The 20,537-nt window shown below is 40.4% G+C and overlaps 1 protein-coding gene across 1 annotated transcript in view; it reads left to right on the top strand.

Moving 5' to 3' along the window:
- The window catches only part of KCTD16 (potassium channel tetramerization domain containing 16), a 294,529-nt gene extending 275,279 nt beyond the window's left edge, over positions 1-19,250 (top strand). Inside the window, exon 3 of the mRNA XM_083181915.1 lies at positions 17,910-19,250. Coding sequence (XP_083038041.1) covers positions 17,910-18,361 — 452 coding nt within the window. The 3' untranslated portion in view covers positions 18,362-19,250. The remainder of the gene's footprint in view (positions 1-17,909) is intronic.
- The last annotated feature ends 1,287 nt before the right edge of the window (positions 19,251-20,537 follow it).

Below are 20,537 nucleotides of genomic sequence, written 5' to 3'. Positions count from 1 at the left end.
GATCTTTTAAAATGTGTTAGTCAGTAATGAGTGCACCTATTGGGTGACATGGAAAATGTGAACTGTGTGTGGTCCTGTGGACCGAGTTTGAGAACCACTGGATTAGGATATATTAGTGGTTCCCAACGTGTGCATTTGCAAACCCTATGGATGGTGGATTTACCTTAGGACAGGCATGTCCAAACTATGGCCCTCCAGCTGTTATGAAACTGCACATCCCAGCATGCCTTGCCATAGTTTTAGCATTCCCTAATAGTAAAACTGTGGCAAAGCATGCTGGGATGTGTAGTTTCACAACATCTGGAGGGCCACAGTTTGGACATGCCTGCCTTAGGAGGTGGAAGAGATTCTGAATAATGTTAAATTAATTCTTACTGCTGTGGTACTATCCTATGTAATGTGTTGGTGGTGCCAGGTGTGAGTTTATAGAAACAAAGAGGCAGTGGCCAATAAACTTGAACATAGTTATTATGAGGCCTATTACATCACTAACTACTGGACCTGTTTAAAACCCCAAGCACATAATATAAGGAATGAATTATGCATGGTCAGTTTCTAAATGTGGGGCATGTGTCGGCAAGCACGGATTGGACAGCATTAATAGTAATCAGCTGATATGGATACAGCTGATACGGATACAGAATCGTTTAATAATAGCCCATATCATATATCAATAGTTTGTTCTATATGGTATATTATTTTCTTTATGTATTTTGCAATATTTATAGCACCTAAGCAGCTTGATTATCCTCTGTGCTGTATAATAAAATAAAAATGTTGCTATATGCTATGTGAAATTAAATTTTTAACAATGGATTAACTGAGAGGGCTGAATCATTCTTTTTATTGTGTAACTTCAGAAGAAAATACTTTAACAATCGTTATAATGCAGCATTAAACTCTGTTAATCATCAAAGTTCTTTCCGGTACAGTGGCAGCTAATTGCTTCTATACAATGTGACAGACAATCAAATGATCTAAGGCTGTGTAATGAAATTACTCACCTGTTGTCCATGCAGTTCATATTTTCTGCTATCGGAAAAGACATGCATGCTTCTGTAAGGCCCAGATACATTATTTAGTTATAATTTAAATGCCAAAAACCAAATTAACCATTATGGGCTTTTAAACCGATTGATAGCCACTCTTACATGCTGATTGGTGGATGAGTGTCATGAGGTTGACAAAGACTTATGACAAAAATCCATCAATGGCCTCACAATTACAGGGCAAACACAAATCACTGTAATGTTCACCGGCTGATTCTCAGAGCTGAAAAACAGATGTGTTTCATCATGCCAACGGAGGTAAACATAACTTATTTATCATAAAGCACACACTTGGTGTGTACACACGGTGAGATTCCCTTGCTATTCGACTGCTATACAATCTTTGCTAACTCTGTACTTTTTACATACAATTCTTGCTATCTACATTCAGTTTGCACTATATAGTCATTGCTGCCGGATTCAGTATTGAATCCCGGCGGTCGGGATCCCGGCGTTCAGAATCCCGACGCCGGAATCCCGACAGCCGAAATGCCGACAAGGGGGGGACGTGGATCGCCCCCCCTTGCGGGCTTGCTGCGCTCGCCACGCAGCGGGCCCGGTGCCTCGCTACGCTCGCCACGCTATTTTATTCTCCCTCCAGGGGTGTCGTGGACACCCCAGGAGGGAGAAAGTGTCGGCATTTCGGCGGTCGGGATTCCGGCGTCAGGATTCTGAACGCCGGGATCCCGACCGCCGGGATCTTAACTGCATCCCCTGCTGCCCTGTCTATCTGGGTTTCGATTTGTGCTGTCACGGGAGCGCGCATCGGGATCGCAAGGTAAAAAAACCTGTGCGATCTGCATACGATCTGCTTGCGGTCTGCATGCGATTTTGACTATACAGTCAAAATCTCATGCTGGATTGTACCGTGTGTACACAATATACGTGCCTTTTTTGTTTTGGTTTGTTATGTTATCCATTTAAAAGTAGAATGCCTTGAACATAGTGCAGTCAACCTATACTACCAATAATTGTGCTCTTTCGGCATGCATGATCTCAGTGGCGGATTCAGGGGGGGGGCACCCGGGCATGTGCCCCCCCTGTCATTTATTTTGTAGCTGAGGACCAGGGCTTTCCAACGAGCCCAGCCCTGTGTCTCTAGCCCCCCGGGAACCGGAGATATCGCCTGGCAAACCTGTAACGGTTTTTCCCCATAGGATAATATGGGACCTGTCAATTCCGCCCCCCACCCGGTTCCGACAGCTGTCAGTTCCCGCCCTGGCATCACAGAAGCTGGGCCTTCAATATGATACCAGGATGGTCCAAATCGGTCAATCGGTTCCAGAGATATTGCGTGTAAACCGATTTTTTATTTTGGCTGTTCATGTTCTTTGAGGGCAGATTACTCTGGAACCAAACGTTCCAGTTTCACTGGACCAAAATAATTCAAAGCCCACTCAAAAGTTATTCAATATAATACTTCTCTCATGTAAATGGGTCAGTTGGTTCCGAAGATATAGCCGGTTAAATGAGATAACTGGTTAAGGGGGGGGGGTGGTTTTCTCTTCCCCTCACACCAGAAAATGCAGGGACTAGGCTGGTGTAAAAGGGGCCAACCTGGGAATGCATTTTCTGATGTGAAAGGGGTATTATTTCAAATAGCCGGGACCTGCAGTGCTCTGAATACAGCCAGGCTCTGCCACTGTCAGTGGCTATCACTTCTGCCTGGCGGCGGCTGTCCCCCATTTACCTTGAGCATGTATTCCCCCTTGGCAATGAGCATGTAATCCCACATGGCAATGAGCATGGAACCTCTGGCAATGAGCATGGAACCCTTGGCAATGAGCATGTAGAGAAGCAGCACTTATGTAGCATAATTTTTAATAGGCATTATGGTGTTTGGCATAACACATAATGGACATAATGGCGTGTAACTTAACGTGTAATGGACATTATGGTGTAAATGTTTAATGCAAGCCTTTGGTGGACAATGTCACTGTTTATGAAGTGTATTGTGAATTTTGGCTTAATCTGTGTGGCATTATGTGAATTCTGGCTCAATCCATGTGGCATTATGTGAATTTTGTCTCAATCCGTGTGGCATTATGTGAATTTTGGCTCAATCCATGTGGCATTATGTGAATTTTTTCCCAATCCGTGTGGCATTATGTGAATTTTGGCTCAATCCATGTGGCATTATGTGAATTTTTTCCCAATCCGTGTGGCATTATGTGAATTTTGGCTCAATCCATGTGGCATTATGTGAATTTTGGCTCAATCCATGTGGCATTATGGGAATTTTGGCTCAATCCGTGTGGCATTATGTGAATTTTTTCCCAATCCGTGTGGCATTATGTGAATTTTGACACAATCCATTTGGCATTATGTGAATTTTGGCTCAATCCGCGTGTGTTATTATGTAAATTTTGGCTCAATCCATGTGGCATTATGTGAATTTTGACACAATCCATGTGGCATTATTTGAATTTGGCTCAATCCATGTGGCATTATGTCAATTTTGGCTCATTCCATTTGGCATCATGTGTAAGGGGCAAGTATAATGGGGTCTAGTAGTTTGTTGCATAATGTGTAGAAGTTGTATATGGTGTTGACACGCCCCCTGTTGAGTGGCCACACACCCTTTTCCGGAGCGCGCCTTTGGCGCGCGCACAACTACATCCTTCACTTTTGTTGCCATGGTGGGCCTGCGTACTTTAAATGCCAGGGCCTATTTTTAATTCCATTCCCACCCTCTCCTGCCGCTCTCTTAGCATGTACACTGGCACCACTAACACCGCCCCTCCCCCACCCAAACCCTTTTTTATCATGGTGCCCCCCCTGTCATTTTATCCTGGATCCGCCCCTGCATGATCTCTTGGGGGACCAGCTTCCAATTAGCTTATAAGGTACCACTCATGACCCTACAGTACTTGTTCTACTTTGAATGTTGGGAAAAGTAATTTAACAAATCAATAGCTTCATATTGATTCATGTAATCTGATCTCTTCTTGACTATAGGGAATATTCAGAACTGACCGCAGCTGTGTGAATTTAAACTTGCGCATGCACGAGGCCAAACAGTGACAAAAATCATTGATTATTTTTTTTTTTAAATCCCCCCACAACTTGATTGACAGGAAGCTGACATTTGGGGGTGGTAACACCCAAGCATTTTCAGGGAGGGTGTGTGATGTCAGCTCCGGCCTCGATCATCCTGTTTCTGTCACAGAGTTGTGGAAGGGTCAGTGTTCCGGACACTTGCACAGACTGAGGAAAATCATTAGATGGTGAGTGAGTTGCGTATTGATCTGCAGCTGGCTGGCAATCGGCAATACTGTATTTGTGTAAGTCGTTTGTAGACTTGCACAGTGCTGCTTTTCTGATCTCCATGCAGGCCTCTGCATGGAGATCAGTTCTGAATCAGTCCCATTGTGTGGAGCATTGGCTTTGCCTGGAAAATCCTTGATCCTGAAAAATTTGGGGTCATAACCTGTAACTCAGGGGTTTCTAATATGTTGGATTTTGGTGATTGTCAGAAAATTTGACATTAGCGAATCAGATTGGCCATTAGAGTATGAGGCCGGGAACGAGGGATTCAGATGATTGAAGTACTAGCCTATTTAGGAAGCATGTGTCATGATATAAGTAAGTATTCAGTGCTGACATGCATGAGAAAACACTCATCTTACTTCAAGTATGTTATATTACATAGGATTTGGCAACTACTTTTGGTATTCAGTCTAGGTTCATTTATCGAGAGATAATAATTGCATAAATGCTTAATTTGCAAAGTAACCTATTTAATTTAAACTTATAAGGGGTAGATTGATCAAAACTTGCAGAGACATAAAGTGGAGAGAGATTTAGGGGCAGATGTATTAAGCTCGGTGAAGTGATAAAATGTCTGGTTTTTACCACTGGCCAACTGTGAAGTTACTGGCTTGGTTTGAAAAATGACAGGTAGGAGCTAATTGGCTGGTGATAAAAACCAGACACTTTATCACTTCACCGAGCTTAATAAATCTGCCCCTTAGTTTCTATCCAGTCAGTTTCTATCTGTCATTTCTACAGGATCTGTTTGAAAAATGAAAGGAGCTGATTGGTTGGTAGAGGGCAGATTTATGAAACCCTGGAGAGCTAGAAATTGAAGAAAGAGTAACAGTGACACATGATACTATCCCCTACTGCCATAAGGGATTTGGTCAGGATCCCAAAGGTTACAGTCCCCTGAAGGTCACAATGCTGATGGATCATGATGGTGAGTGTTAGTTTTAGGGTTATGTTTAGACACTATGGGGACTATTAGGCTGTAGGAAGGGATGATTAGGAATAGGCTGCTGAATGGGATGGTTACGGTTAGGCTGCAGGAAGGATGGGTTAGGGTTAGAATACTCACGGAGATCCATAGACATGGTGACTGCCAGGATTGTGATGTCAGGATTTGAACTGCCAAGATACTAACTGCTGGCACCAACCCCTATCAAAGTACAACAAAGCCAGAGATGGAAAGTGAAACTCAGTGTACTGTATACTGTTTACAGAATATCAGTTTTGTGACTATATACAGTAAGTGAACTACATTTTATAAGTGGGATACAGTAGTTTTCTTGTGCTTGTTTGTACAGATTTTCCTTTGTGGACCAGGTATTCTGTACTGTAATTCCCCAGTATGAAAAAAGCTAAGTAAATAAATAGTGCAGACCAATGTGAGACAATAAAAATATGGAGACACAAATATCCACAAATTGACCTTCCAGTTCAACCCGTGCAATAAAAGCTTTTACATAAACACTCACTAACACATGCAATAACAAAAGTCCTCAATATCATGTCACTGTGATGATTAACTTATCAATACATAAACCAAGGTTTCTTGATATGTGTATATACTCTGTACTATGCCAATGGACCTTATTCTGGTCCATTTGCAGCGGCCGTTCGATCGCACAGGGACCGATGCTTGGCATTCCCATGATAATTGCCGTGGGCGCTGGGGTGGGCACCTGACATCACGAATTTCATTTGCCCGCCCATTTCCTCACAAATGTGCACGCATATCTGGGTGACCATCAAAACATATGGAAGGTTCCCCCTGGCCTGCGAAAGGATGTTTATGTAAAACATCCATTTGCATGCTGGGTGCGCGAACCAGGACGAGCAAACCACCATTCACAGGGCCGGATCTGGTTGACTCGCAAGGGTGCAAATTCACATCTGATTGAGTTAACCAGAATAACCCCCTATGTTCAGGTGCATGTAAACCCATTAACCCGATCCCTTCCATCAGGTACAAAGTGCTCTGTACCCAGACTTCCTTTTAATGTATGATTACTGCCTCTAGTATTGAGACATCTAGTTCAACACAGGTGACTGCAATTATACATTATAAGAGATGTCCAGGAGCAGAGAATTTTGTACCTGGAGCAGAGCATTTTGTACCTGATGGTAATATTTGGTCTGTGAATGCACAAAGCTTAAGCACAGTTTTATTTCCCAGGTGCAGAGACACCATGGGATGCACCAAAAAGACCAGTAGGTGTACCTTTAGATAAAGAAGCATTGCCCTTTTTGCAGTACTAAAATCCTACTTCTAAAACTTACTATATGCTTCTATTGCTGTTCACTAGTGATGTGCGCTCGGCTTAGGCAGAGACTCACCTGTCATACTCCAGTATACTCCAGAGATTTGACTCAAATAGAACCTTAACACCAGATTTGCCAAATATCTGAATTTATATTATTATGAATGGTCTTCACTGCTGCTCTCCTTCCTATACTGCTTATCCTCTTGTACACATGTAGTGTTGGGCACTGATGCAGAATGAGCTATGCCTGTTGTTCCTTTAAATGTAAGCACATGAGTAGGACACATTATTGCCACATTGGGGTACATTTTCTAAGATGGAAGTTCTACTGAAGATGGGATGTTGCCCATAACAACCAATCAGATTATACTTATTTATTTAGCACCTTCAAGAACAGGGGTGGCCAAACCTGTCCTCAAGATCGACCAACGGTGCATGTTTTCCAGGCAACCTGTGGATCTATAGTAGGAATTAATGCAGCAGGTTTTAAAATGTGACAGTTATTAATGACTGCAGCTGTGCACCAGCTAGGTAACCTGGAAAACGTGGACCGTTGGTAGATCTCGAGGACCGGTTTGGCCACCCTGTTCTAGAAGATAATCAATAGAATCTGAATGGTTGCTATGGCAACATCTCATCTTCAATAGAACTCCCATTTTAGTAAATTTATCCCATTGAGAATTACAACCAAAAAGGGGGGGGGGGGGGGGGATGGTATGGGTAAGTCATTTATGGCAGTGGTCAGGGGGAGGAGGCAGTAAGGGTTTCTCTTTGTTGATTGGTTCTAGTTAGGCATCTCTCCTAGAGATAGCGGATGTCAGTCATGTCTCCCGATAAGCTAGATTACAGCACTCTTCAGTACAAGCAAGAATAAAGGCAAACCATTCCCATCTGTCCATTCCCCAATCAACGAGGGAGTAGAGACATCCCCTATAACCTTGCAGCAGTTTTACTTTTGAGATAGTTATTTATAAACAATAATGCAAATGAATGTTCTGCTTCCAACAAAATTTCCATCAGGCTTTTTTTTTTTCCTCCTGATTTCCATTTTGCTTTTCATGCAGAACTTCTTGTATTGAGTTATCTGTCATGTAAACAAATTCCATATTTAGAAACAAAGCCAAATCCGCTTGTAGTTTTATATATTTTGTCTAAACATTGGAAACAGCAGATGTCTTTATCAGGAGTAAAAGACTTACACAGTCTTTCTGCTCCTCTCACCTTACAGTGTTTAGCTGCAGCTGCAAATAATTCTCGTTGTTTGCAAATAACATGCACAGCAGATGGAGGGGGTTGCACATAGGCAAATCACTTTGCAAAGAGTTCCCTTAAAATGTGAGACATAACTCTCATTAGTATTATAATGATGTCCCATTATTTGTACTAATAGGCCTTCCATTTAAGAGCTTGAATATACCTGACATTTATTTGGAAATATTTGCACAATTACAAAAAACTACTATAGTTATTACATTTTCCCTTATCTAATTCTGCAAATTAACATTCGATTGGAAAATTGTATAAAACTTATCTCCCAACATTTGGGTATTCACAATTGTGGTGGGGTTGAGCTGCAGCATTGAGGACGTGTCTATGGGCAGGTTGTATCAAGCATTGGGACAAATAAATGGACTAATTGTTCAAAGCAACCAATCAGCTTCTGTCATTTCAAAAACGGTGCTAGATAAATGACAGAAGCTTATTGGCTGGTGTGGGCCATTTTTCAGATACCCATTCCAATATGTGCCTATTTATCATGTCCATTTTAAATCAGGACTTTTAATAGAAACAGGGTTATGAGAGGTATGGTTCACTGGGAACTTGAGAACTGGAACTGTGACATTGAGACATTGTAGAAATGTTAACATAAAACAAGAGTAATGAAAATAAAACATTTGGATGTAGTAAGTGCAGTTTGGTTATGAAGACAGATCCATCCTTAAGTCTAATGATCAAAGTTACACTTCAGATTTCCAAACACAGGCAATTATAAAAGCACCCTGCTGTGCTCAAGTTTTAACAACCAATTTTTGGGGTTTTATGGTATAAGTTGTTTATGTAAAGTATGATCTTGGAGGAGCTGTACCTTGTTATACAGTAAACTCTACTCTGACCTTGTACTAATAAACTAGGGCATCTAGCACTCATTAAATCCGAATGGAGAATATTTTAGTGCTTCTCAGCACATAGATGAAGGTAGACAGTCTACTGAAGAGTTATTTACTGCTTTACACTCTAGCAAAAGTCACCAGTCCTTTACAGAACATAGAGCTGGCACACCCTTGGCTGCTTGTCTTGTGCCTTGTTACATACTGGATCCTTACATTATATATGACTTCTGGCATACCTACTAGTGAGTCTCTTTAATATTTGGAAGAGATGCAAAGAACATCGGTCAAGTTGCTTAACAAAAAAGTTCAACTTTCCTGTTTCCTCCAAACACATTATCAGTAATATCTATTGGTTGTACATTATTATTTATACACAGATGGCAGCTCATTACTGTTCCCTATAAACCACAGTAGAGCAATTTGCAGTGAACGGAGAAGTGCATTTTTATTAACTGACTTATTTTCTATTGCTGCCAAAGGAAAACATGAGTACATATTAAAGGAAGAGAAATGCTGAGGACTCCTCCAATTAAGAGAAATGTGCATTTAGCATAGTAATCAGCAAACTTTTAAATAAATGAAGTTTTGTTAAATAATACTCCAGGTGCCTGCATGCACAGAGCAGGGCTTAATAAAATCAGTGAAGCACTGCTTTCAGACAGACTAATATAGTTATTCTAACGATAATCTCTGTGGGTGATGTGAGGTAGAAGATGAATGCTAATGGATGGAACAAATACAGCTTCTTATTTGTACTTGTTCTTGTATTGTGCTTCTAAAAGAGATGTGAATTTTGTTTTCTATTCAATAAAAAAAAATGTATATTCATTTTACAGGAAGAAAAAGTGTTACTGTATGAGGCAATGCTTCAACAATAATTTAAAATAAAAATGGAATTTAAGTTTTCTTTTATACCCACGCAAAAAGTCTGTGTTTGGTTTACTATGCATAATTTATATGTTATCAAACATTTATTTATATAGCGGCAGTAAGAACACTACCCGTCAGGGGCGTAACTAGATACTTTAGGCCCCATAGCAAAAGTTTGAAAGGGCCCCTATTTAGCATCTTAAGGTGATAAATGTATGTAAAACATATTACTTAGACAGTAGAGATGGGCCCCCTTCAGCTCTGGACCCCATAGCAGCTGCACCCCTTGCACCTATGGTAGTTATGCCTTTGCTACCCGTTTGGAAATGCGGATATCCGGATACCATGACATCTGTCTGCAGATCACTGTATCCTTAATCCTACATGGGCAATGTCCAGTAATGTTTGAAACCAAAATCACAGTGGCTCACCTTTTGAGAACTTCCTCCTACTTGTGGACTTTGCCCTTATTCAGATCTGATCGCAGTACAAATTTGTTGTAAAAATGGGCAAAACCATGGGCCTTATTTTGGTTCATTCTTTCTGACAAAATCCTTCTTAGATGGACAAAACCATGAGCACTGCAGGTGAGGCAGGTGTTACTTTGCAGAGATAATTAGATTTGGGTGAGTAAATTTGTTTCTGTGCAGGGAAAATACTGACTGCTTTATTTTTACACTGCAATATAGATCTTACTTTGAAGTAAAACCCCACCCAAATCTAATTCTCTCTGCTCATGTTACATCTGCCCCACCTGCAGTGCACATGGTTTTGCCCATCTAAGAAGGATTTTGTCAGAAAGAATGAACCAAAATAAGGCCCCATGTGCACTGCAGGTGGGGCAGATGTAACATGTGCAGAGAGAGTTAGATTTGTGTGAGTTATTTGTTTCTGTGCAGGGTAAATACTGGCTGCATTATTTTTACTACCGACTGTTGTGGTTTCTGGCCCGGAAATTGGAACAGCGGCTGCCGATACAGGGCAGCGCAGTGAGGCCCTCAGGTACCTTCATCAGCGGCATGGATGGGTTGTGTCATGTGCTGCTGATGAGGGGATTTGGGAGCTATGCTGCACTGTATGCAGAGTGAGCATTGATAGCTGCTGTTCCAATTGCCGGGCCAGAAACCACGGCAAGTGATACCAGGCTAGCACAGTCTGGTGGAGGGTGGTCAGCCGCTGTCCCAATAACAGGGTTAGATTAACCTGTGTGTGGGGGGCCCCAGGACGACCGCCCTTGCCGGCCCTCTCTTAATCTGGTTCTGACAAAGGGTATATGAGGTGCTGGGGGAAATTTACTAAGAATGAGAGTTCTATTTCACATGGGATGTTGCTTTAGGCAACCATTCAGGTATATTCTAGAAGGTGCTAAATAGAAGTTGATCCTGATTGACTTGTCTCTGTTGTTCAGATGCAGCTCTGAGACCTGGAACCAGCGCACTCCAGAGACAGCCGGACCAGGAGCTTGCATACCATAGCAACTGTATAGCAGCATTAAAATAAAAATGGATTTTGGAGCTGGATCTTAAAATAGTTTAATATAAACCAGTGCTAGGGCTAAAAAAATGTTTATTTAAATGGCATCACAGGGATTCCTCTGGTGTCCTCCATCCTTCTCCACCCAAATCCAATAATACCCCCAACGCATACACACATGCTGCCTACATCATTTACAATTTTCTTAAGCAACTTTTGGCTTGGTGTGGCTGTCAGGGAAGGTGGGATTCAGTCAACAAGAGAATACATGATATGGAAAGGCAATGTGATTGTATTATTCATGATGCATTCAGTCAGCAGTGGTCACTCATTGTTCATTCTTGATTACTGAATGACAGGTGGGTGAAGTCCATATGACACCTCTGTAAAATTACCAAGTGCCCTTTATTTCTATTTTTTGTTGATGTTTTCCTATCATCGTGTTAGAGTTTGTGTTTCTCCACCCCTGTCAAAATATCTTGTAATATTGCGGAAATATTGTTATAATATAACTGTGCATTTTGTCTGGTCTCCATCATGCTCAGTGGGAGGTAGGGCATGCATCTACAATATGTGCAGCCCTTAACTACTCTCACTGGTATTATGGATCCAGAGCAACATAAATAAGAATATAGATTATCCTCATCCTGCCCCCAACCCTATGACATAAACGACATAGATGTAGTCAGCTACCATGATTTTCTGCATCTCCATGACAGAATTAGGAAGCTGTTTACAGTGGCCATTGTGCTCCGTACCTGCATGATTGTAGATGAGTCAACTCTACTGACAGTCAAATCCAGTCAACCAGAGATTAAAAAAGAGAATATGTAGTTAGCATGAGAGAGAGAGAAAGTTCCAGCCAATGAGGTCCTGTTACAAGCTGTATTTGGAAAATGATGGCAGTTGATTGGTTGGTACTCCTTACTTTATCATTCTTCAAAGCTTACTATGTCTGTGTCAGAGAGATAATATAAAGAAATAGGAAAATGCGTATTTGAGGAATAGGGGGTAACACATGGAAAAATATGGGGACACACATGGGAGGAATAGGAGGACACACATTTGGGGAACACAATAACTATCAACCTGGAAAATGATGGATCCAAAATACTAGTCCATTGTACTGTATGATATAACAAGAAGTAAACCTGATTTTCAGCTTTTCAGTTGGATTGTGTCTAAGAGTGTACCACAACCACAATTAGGACCAGCATAAGGCTTCTCGGTACCCTAGTCAAAACATCTGCCCTACCCCACATAATATACTCTTTCCAGACCCTTAAGTGAAAGTGTGAAGGTAGCATCTAAAGCTGTGTACACACGGGCAAAAATTGCTGGCAATATGGTCACTGAGCAACCATATTGCCAGTGATTGGAGTGCGCGTGCCAGCGATAAATTGCCGGGTGAGTGCTCCCGTTTTCAGACCCCTAATGGTCGCTGGTCGGAGGATCATGCTCCTCCGACAGGGACTTCCCCTGCCTTTTCTCCTGACAGTGTCTCATTTTTATCAACGACCATCTCTTCCTAATAGACCACCTTAATTTTGTTATAGGCACACTCAGTGGCGCCCCCTCAGATCCTGGCACCTAAGCAGTTGCCCAAGGGTAGAACGAGCCCTGACCACAATGTCTGTTATGTAAAATTTAAGCAGTTCCCTTTCACAAATTGGTTTTAAAACATGAATTTAGTCTTTTAGGTAATTTTTTTCTAAACTGGGAGTTTTGATTTAGTCTGCATTTTATTTATTGTAATTAACCATATTGATGCATGGTAGATTTATCTTTGGTGTAAAGTTATTTTAAAGTTTTAAAAAGTAGAATGTCGGACACAGTAGATGTTTATGTATTTTGCATGTGTGAAATGGAAAGATTTAGACAGTCAATCAATCAATTTAAGGGTATTTGTGGACCAAACATGCACTTACTGGAATACAGATCTGCCTTTTATTTTCTACTGTCTTTCTTATAATGGTTTGATAGAAACTTATTATTTCTTTTTTTTCCATACCTGTTAAAAGTTAAAGGCAATTTAGTTTTCCTTGCTTATTGCTTTGTATGCTCTTGGTGTGCGGAAGCCTCCCTAATGGACTCATCAAGCTGGCAAGATGTAGCCTTTATAATGATGATGCTGAGGGGATTCAGTTTTCACGCTGCTTGGGTTCTTAGAATGGTAAAAGTTACTTAAGAGAAATTTGCTACCACCTGGAGACTTAATCATGACGGTTTTCCTAGTGCGTTCTCACACCTTTTTAATGTGTCAAAAGCATTGGCAATGTTTACACATTTTATTCCATTTTCCATCTAAGTTTTTCCTTTAAAATGTTTTAAAATAAGTTTTGTCATTTTCTAGCAGGGGATCTCTACTATGTAATTTTGTCTGAAATTTTATTGTCTGAAATGTTTAGGATTTTCTCTGTACTGAGGGCCTGATTCATCAAGGCTTGCTAAGCAGCGGTCATTTGCTGCTTGGCGAGCCCTGAATGGCCACCTGGTTGAAAGTCCCCCCCCCCCGCAACCGAAATGCACCTTGGCATCATGGGAGGGGATGTACATGAACACATCCCCTCATGTTCGGCCAACGGGGAGAGAAGTCATTTGATGGTCATCAAAACTGACTTTATGTTGCTGTCTGCTGAAAAAGGGTGCGGGTGCTGACATCCTGTGACATCAGCCGACCACCCCGGCAGGCATCTGCCCAGCGGTTTCATGGTGACGCCCATAAAACGTTGGGCGTTCCCATGCTCCGGATTAAAACCTTCTATTGGCTGAGATGTGTTATTTATGCAAAATAATTATTAACACAATACAATACAAATACAACTAAGAAGAAGTATAAGCATAATAATAATAATAATAATAATAATAATAATAATAATAATACTATATAAACAAAGCTGGAAAAATTATTTCTATATATTTAAGGGAACGTATGGTGGCACCACAATCTATAATGCACAATAAATACCAACAACATGTATTGTAGGCGGATACCACCCAAGATGCACACAGAGCTGGATTAAGGCTTTGGGGTGCCCTAAACAACATCATTTGGGAGACGAGGTCAGGTTCTTGTGGGCAAACCTTTGGTGCACACATCAAAAGGGTGTCATGGCCACACATCACATACCTATTTCACATAACACTGCAGGTGTGTAAGTCACTTACCTGACCTTGCTAAGCAGATGAGAGAGTTAACTCTGCACTTCTTCCCCCCAAAATGCAGGATAGTCCCACCAAAATTAGGGTGGTACTGTATGCACTCCCACATAGGACAGGATGTATCAAGTATTGCATTTTTCTGCTAATATCATGTGAGGACTCTAGCATGCTGGTTTTTGTCAGAGACAAATTAGTTAAAATACGAATTCGTATCGGCTAAAAAATACGTATCCATACGCCATCGGAAAATCCGAATCAGTCAAATACGACTAATTAGTAGATTTTCCTCCGGAATACGAATTTGCATACAGCTATAACAGCCGTATGCATTCGTATTCAGGCGTATTAAGAATATGAACACAAATTTTTGTATTCTTAGTAAATTTCCCCCTTCATCTCTTGTGATTATCTGAGGTCTATAATTGACAGTGTTGAGAATGGAATGTGGGTTAGACCCAGTCTGAATAGTGTAAAGGTCAATTCACACAGTTTTTCCCGGCGTGTGCATGCACACAGCATGTATTTCGGCCATTTAAACAATTTTTCCAAAGGTGGTCTACTATCCATAGCAGGACACTATGGAAAGCCATCCAACCCATTACCTCGGAGGCCAGCGATGATGCAGGAGCACGCATCAACGCTCAACGCTGCTTCGTACACACTGGGCGACTTTCAAGGTGAAAGCAGCTGAAATCAGTAAACTGAGTTGCTTTCAGCTCAAAGTCGCCCAGTATGTATGGGCCTTTAGAAGCAAGGTCCTTGATAACACATAGTGATATGTTGTGTGATACTAAGTTTTATTTCCAGTGATAAAGGAAGATCATTGTGCCAAAGGCAACTTTTTTGAAACAAGGATGTTAAGAATAAATAGTCTGATTACTCCTTGTAGTGTCCAAGCTTATAATGACATTTACTCTAAGTGAACTGTTCTAGAGATAAAACACTTTCTTCTGAAGTGTTTGCAAATCTCAAATCATAAAATGTGTCTATCCAAGTGGCAGAGATTCTCTTTTAACCAAGATACTGCAATAGGTTTCTTTTATTTGATAAGAAACGTAAACAGGCAGAAATCACATGAAAAGGGCAAGCATTTCAGAAACTAGCCAATGCAAGCAGAAATCAATACTCTACGTGTATACGTTTGTTGCAAATTCACACAGCCGGTTTTACAAAGTGTCACTCAATAGTTTTTCCTAAGGCAAGAATTAAATAACTTTCAATTTAACCAATATTGATTTTTCAGGTCTGTTTTTAGAACAAGTGTAAGATTGGGTCTATAAATGTTCCTGGCTTGAGTGTATGCAGACTGGTAGGCTCCCTACTCCGTAAGGTGACATTTCATTACATGATTGCGTCTCCAGGGGGCTCAGATGATGTTGTACTAACATAATTGCATCTGTCACAAAATTGTATGATCATCGATGGATTGACCATGATTTTAAAATTGGGTGATAATTGTAGGATTGGTCATGTGTGCTTGCAACATATTTGGGATCTTGTCTAACACTAATGGAAATGTTTTTAAACACCCCAGTACAGCCAGGAGAGAGGTCATGGTTGGAGTATAAGTTGCTGGACCAGACCTAGAATTGGTATGGGACAAACAGCATGTCCCCTGAAAGCTGGTTTTCACCATATAGGAGTTATAGAATCTTGGATACAGGGGATCCAAGATTGCTAATTGGATTCACAATGGGTTTCTGTTCATAAATAAGTGCCCAGTGACCATTGTGTAACCATTGTGTAATCTCAGCTGTGTAATTTTGTGTTATAGCACTATGGTACAATTGTCAAACTACCTGTCTGCCCTTATGAACCTTTATTTATGGTGAAATATAATACAATAGTTTTTATGTATGATTTACTAGTGGAAAGACATATTGCTCTTGCTTGGTCAGAATGCTGCCAGAGTTATACAATCAGTAAACTATAACGACATTTGTAGTTACTGTCAGTACCAACTATGTAAGCCTTTAGTATGTGATGATGAACGCACAAGTGAATAAAGGGGTATTATCGGCGAGATGGACTAAGCTTGGAAAAATTGTAAAATGGAGAGTGATAAACCAAAAGCCAATCAGCTCTGAACTGTCATTTTTCAAACACAGACTGTAACATGCCAATTAGGGCCTAGTTGGCGGGTTGTTTTTCACTTTCCACTTTATTACATTTCAAGCTTTTTACATCTGTCCCTCTGTGAGTAGCTATACTGCTCTATTGCTAAATCATAATGAGAAGTGCTATTGTCCATATATGCAGATTATGAATACAATATCATGGACCAAGTGATTTAATGAAGTTGATTATAATTAATTAATAATTTGCGGTATTAGCATGCTACATTCACTCACGTTCTGATTCGTCTGCCAGCAAGGCTTCAGAGCTGCAGAGTTGCTACATATACTGATTAACTGGCTTTACTTGCTGGACTGGTGATTGAACACTACATTGATCCACTTCTGAATCAACTTATCAATGAAGCAGTCAATCAGTGAATTCCATTCATAACACTTTACTACATTTGGTTTTATATTATCCATTTAAGTGACTAATTACTTGGCATTAGTCACTTGTTAAATGAACCACTGAGGTTCAGAATGGTACAGTGGCTGGCTTTGAAAAGTGTATAGATGATTTTTTAAAATGAGATACAGTATAATGCATGTCAGACACTCCAGAACTTTGCGCTTATTTGTGGAGAAACGGTCAATTCCTTAACGTTAATAGTGAGCCCACGGTGTTAGCCCAGCCTGTTTACAACTGTCTGTTTTCCTATGATGTGATTGTGTAACCTTTAGGAAATAAATATTTTAGCCTATGAGGTTGTGATTTTTTTATAGTATTTTAAAATAATATAAAAAATATGTGACTTTGGCATCAGGTTATGCAATGGGGTTGTGTCTTAAATTATATATACACCTGTACTTGGTGCCTGCACTCCAAGTATTCTATCAGCATTAGAATTTGAATTCATTCTGGTCTCAGTCAGACACACTACTTCAGATCTCCAATTAGCTTTAATCAAAACCCTATCTTAAGGTGCCCATACACGGCACAATTATTGTATGCAATTTGGACTAGATCACATCGCATCAGTTTTGCAATGCAATGAGAAGTAATGAGTACAAAAGCAGCACATACTTTGTGAGCTGTGTGATGGGATGTACATGGGAGCGATCATCTCTTCGCACCCAGCAATTGTACAGTGTATGGACACCTTAAAGCCCTGTACACACTGTGCGATGAGTTTTCTATTCAATCCTAATTTGATTGAGATTGTATCGCACGGTGCAGTGTACACATTCGATGTAGACTATATAGTACAGATCTGTACTATATAGTCTTGCCTGCACAGTCTATTTTTCTATTTAATTTAGATTCAATTGGGCTAAAATAGGGATCGAATACGGCTGAAAACAGTTTGAATCAATTTCGATTCTTTTTTGGTAGAAGCAAAATCAAATAGAAAGTTAGAAAAAAAATCGAACTCTGTGTACGGAGCTTTTGTCCTAGTATGATTCGGAATTAGTTTTGGTCCCTTTTGAGATAACAGACTGGAGACCCCTTAGTTCCACGACTGTAGCTAAGGGAAAGGGTGTCTTTTTTACGTAGTGTAAATCTCCCTTAAATTGTTTAACATTGAAGTTTTTTTTGTTGTGCTGTTAAGTTGGAGATTGATACATAAGAAGATATTTACATTGTTTTCTGATTATTTGCAGGGGGGCCGTCCAGATGGCCATCATCTCATTGTGACTGCTGCTGTAAAAACACAAAAGGGGACAAGGAGGGTGAAAGTGGGACATCTTGCAATGAACTCTCTACATCCAGCTGTGACAGTCAGTCTGAAGCCAGCTCTCCTCAAGAGACAGTCATCTGTGGGCCTGTGACCCGCCAACCCAACATACAAACTCTAGATCGACCAGCCAAGAAAGGACCAGTGCAGATTCTCCAGCAGTCTGAAATCCGACGGAAAAGTGACCTTTTACGAACTTTAACAACGGGATCCAGAGAGTCCAACATAACTAAAAAAAAAGTGGTAAAGGAAAAGCTCTCCATTGAGGAAGAGCTTGAAAAGTGTATTCAGGATTTCATGAAGATAAAAATTCCAGAAAGGTTTCCGGAGAGGAAATATTCATGGCAATCAGACCTTTTGCGAAAGTATCACTTATAGGAAAGAGGAGGGGTAGGATGGGGGGATAAAACACAATTCTATGGTACATGATACCTATTGTTCATATGGTAGATTGCCATGTCCACTTAAACTACTGCCTATATACATAAATCACCTTAACCCCTACTGGATGGATGTACAGTATTGCACCATCTACACTATTCCTGACTGATTCTTATCTACAGCAAAGGTGTTAACATTGATAGTTACAGGGTATTAAGTTTTTCCCTCCATGGAAGCACAATGTATTATGTTCTGTTGACATCTAAGCAAGATGGTTTCTGCAAACACCAATAGCACAATCATAATAGATATGGTAAAAAAACTGCTTCGGGGCTTTTTTATTTATTTTTTTCTATTTAATTTTTAGTTTTCCAAATTCAATGTCAGTGTGTTTGTTAAGAAAGTCTTTGGAAGAGTGTCACTTCAACATGCATGTTTCCTTACTGGAGGGTGGAGGTCACATGACTTAAAAAAGTAAATCTGTATCATGATTTAAAATTTAGTGAATATATTACTGCATAAATTATTGGTCTTGTTATATCTGTTACTCTGCTCATTCTTTCAAGTTAGATGGCTGCTTTGTGTGGTCATATAATCTGTGGCTGCTTCATAATCTCTATTTTTGTAGGATTCTGAGCTGTGTGGATGGTGTTTACCACTGAGAAATTAAAACCCTACCCTTATTTTAGTCTACAAACATCTATCATCTGTGTGGACTCCAAGTAGGGGAACATTCCTATTCAAATGGACACTCAGCCTTGTTAGCAAATATTTTATGAACAATGTTTGCAAAGCACAGGGCTTTTGTGATGACAAATAATGTGTAAAAATGAATTGATGTGCAAGTGCTTAATAAAGTCTTAAGTGCATTCACGCACTAACTGTTGGATTGTTGCCCTATTTTAGACACGCATGTGGTGTTATACTGTAGTTTTATGGATCAAGTCATTTCCTGGAAATGAGAAATTGTGGTACTCATACAATGATGTAAATATTAATGATGTAAATATTAGTTGGGATTTAAAATCCATGACACTCCTCTCAAATTAATCATTCTCATTTTTATATTAGTTGTAATTGTGCCAGTGTAGTGACATTAGACATATGCTAATTAGTTTGAACAGCTGTGTAAACAAGTTAAACACCCACTGAAGAAAATTCCTAATTTCACCAGCATACTGGGCCAGATGCACCAGGTTTCAAAAAGTTATAAAGTGGAGAGTGATAAACAACCAGCCAATCAGCTCCTTACTGTCATGTTAAAATATGAAAAACATGACAGCTAGGAACCGATTGACTGGTTGCTTATCACCCTTCACTTTTGGAAGTTTGGTGCATCTGGCCCAGTTTGCTGTATTGTTTATCTTTATGTGGGGCACACACTTAATTGTTTAGATCTATGTAGAGCACATGTACAGATTTGTCCAGTTAGAACTTTGCTTTGTAATAAATTGCAGCATAGCAACCACATTTGAAACACAGTGGCTCTCAATGAATGTTGACACATCCAGGGGAGTAACTCCTAGAGGCAATGCAGTCTCCTGCCTCTGGGTTCCAATCCCTGAAGGGGTAGCTGTGTGGTTCACATCGCTCTGTGGTGCTCCAACTGCTTTTGCCTATCTAAGTGGCTTTATCTCTGGAGCCCAGCTAACACCTGCAATAGGGGACAGGACATCTTCTATCTGGTAACACTCAGCCTGTGATACAACAAGCAATGGGTGCACCTGCTGCTGTTGCTGGACTAGGAGATGGGATCCATTGAGGAACACAGATTTATGCTGCAGATGGCTGAATGGCATGAGTCTGACCCAAGAGCTATGGCTTTTGTCAAACATCGGCGCAGGAGCCCTTCACCTGGATGTCCTCCACATAGCTTTCCTCAATACCATGGAGTGGAGGCATCACTATTCAGAATTATAAATATTGCAACCTATAGCTTCATACACACAAGAAGATTTAATTTACAAATGATATCATCAATGATTTCTCCAGGGGGAACCATAGAGTGCATATGTACATGTTGAAGACTATCGTTCAGTGATGTCATCAGGTCCCTGCTCCATATATGCAACCATTCATGATGAAGTCAAAATTGAGCTACATGTACAGATGACAGATGACATCATCAATGAACCATGGGAGCAAGCATTGTTATTGATATGGACTATAAACA

The sequence above is a fragment of the Crinia signifera genome, chromosome 4 (genome assembly GCF_055691185.1).
Source record: "Crinia signifera chromosome 4, ASM5569118v1, whole genome shotgun sequence".
Classification (NCBI taxonomy): Eukaryota; Metazoa; Chordata; class Amphibia; order Anura; family Myobatrachidae; genus Crinia; species Crinia signifera.
Note: the sequence above shows the minus strand (reverse complement) of the source record. Positions and strands in the feature narration are given on the sequence as shown.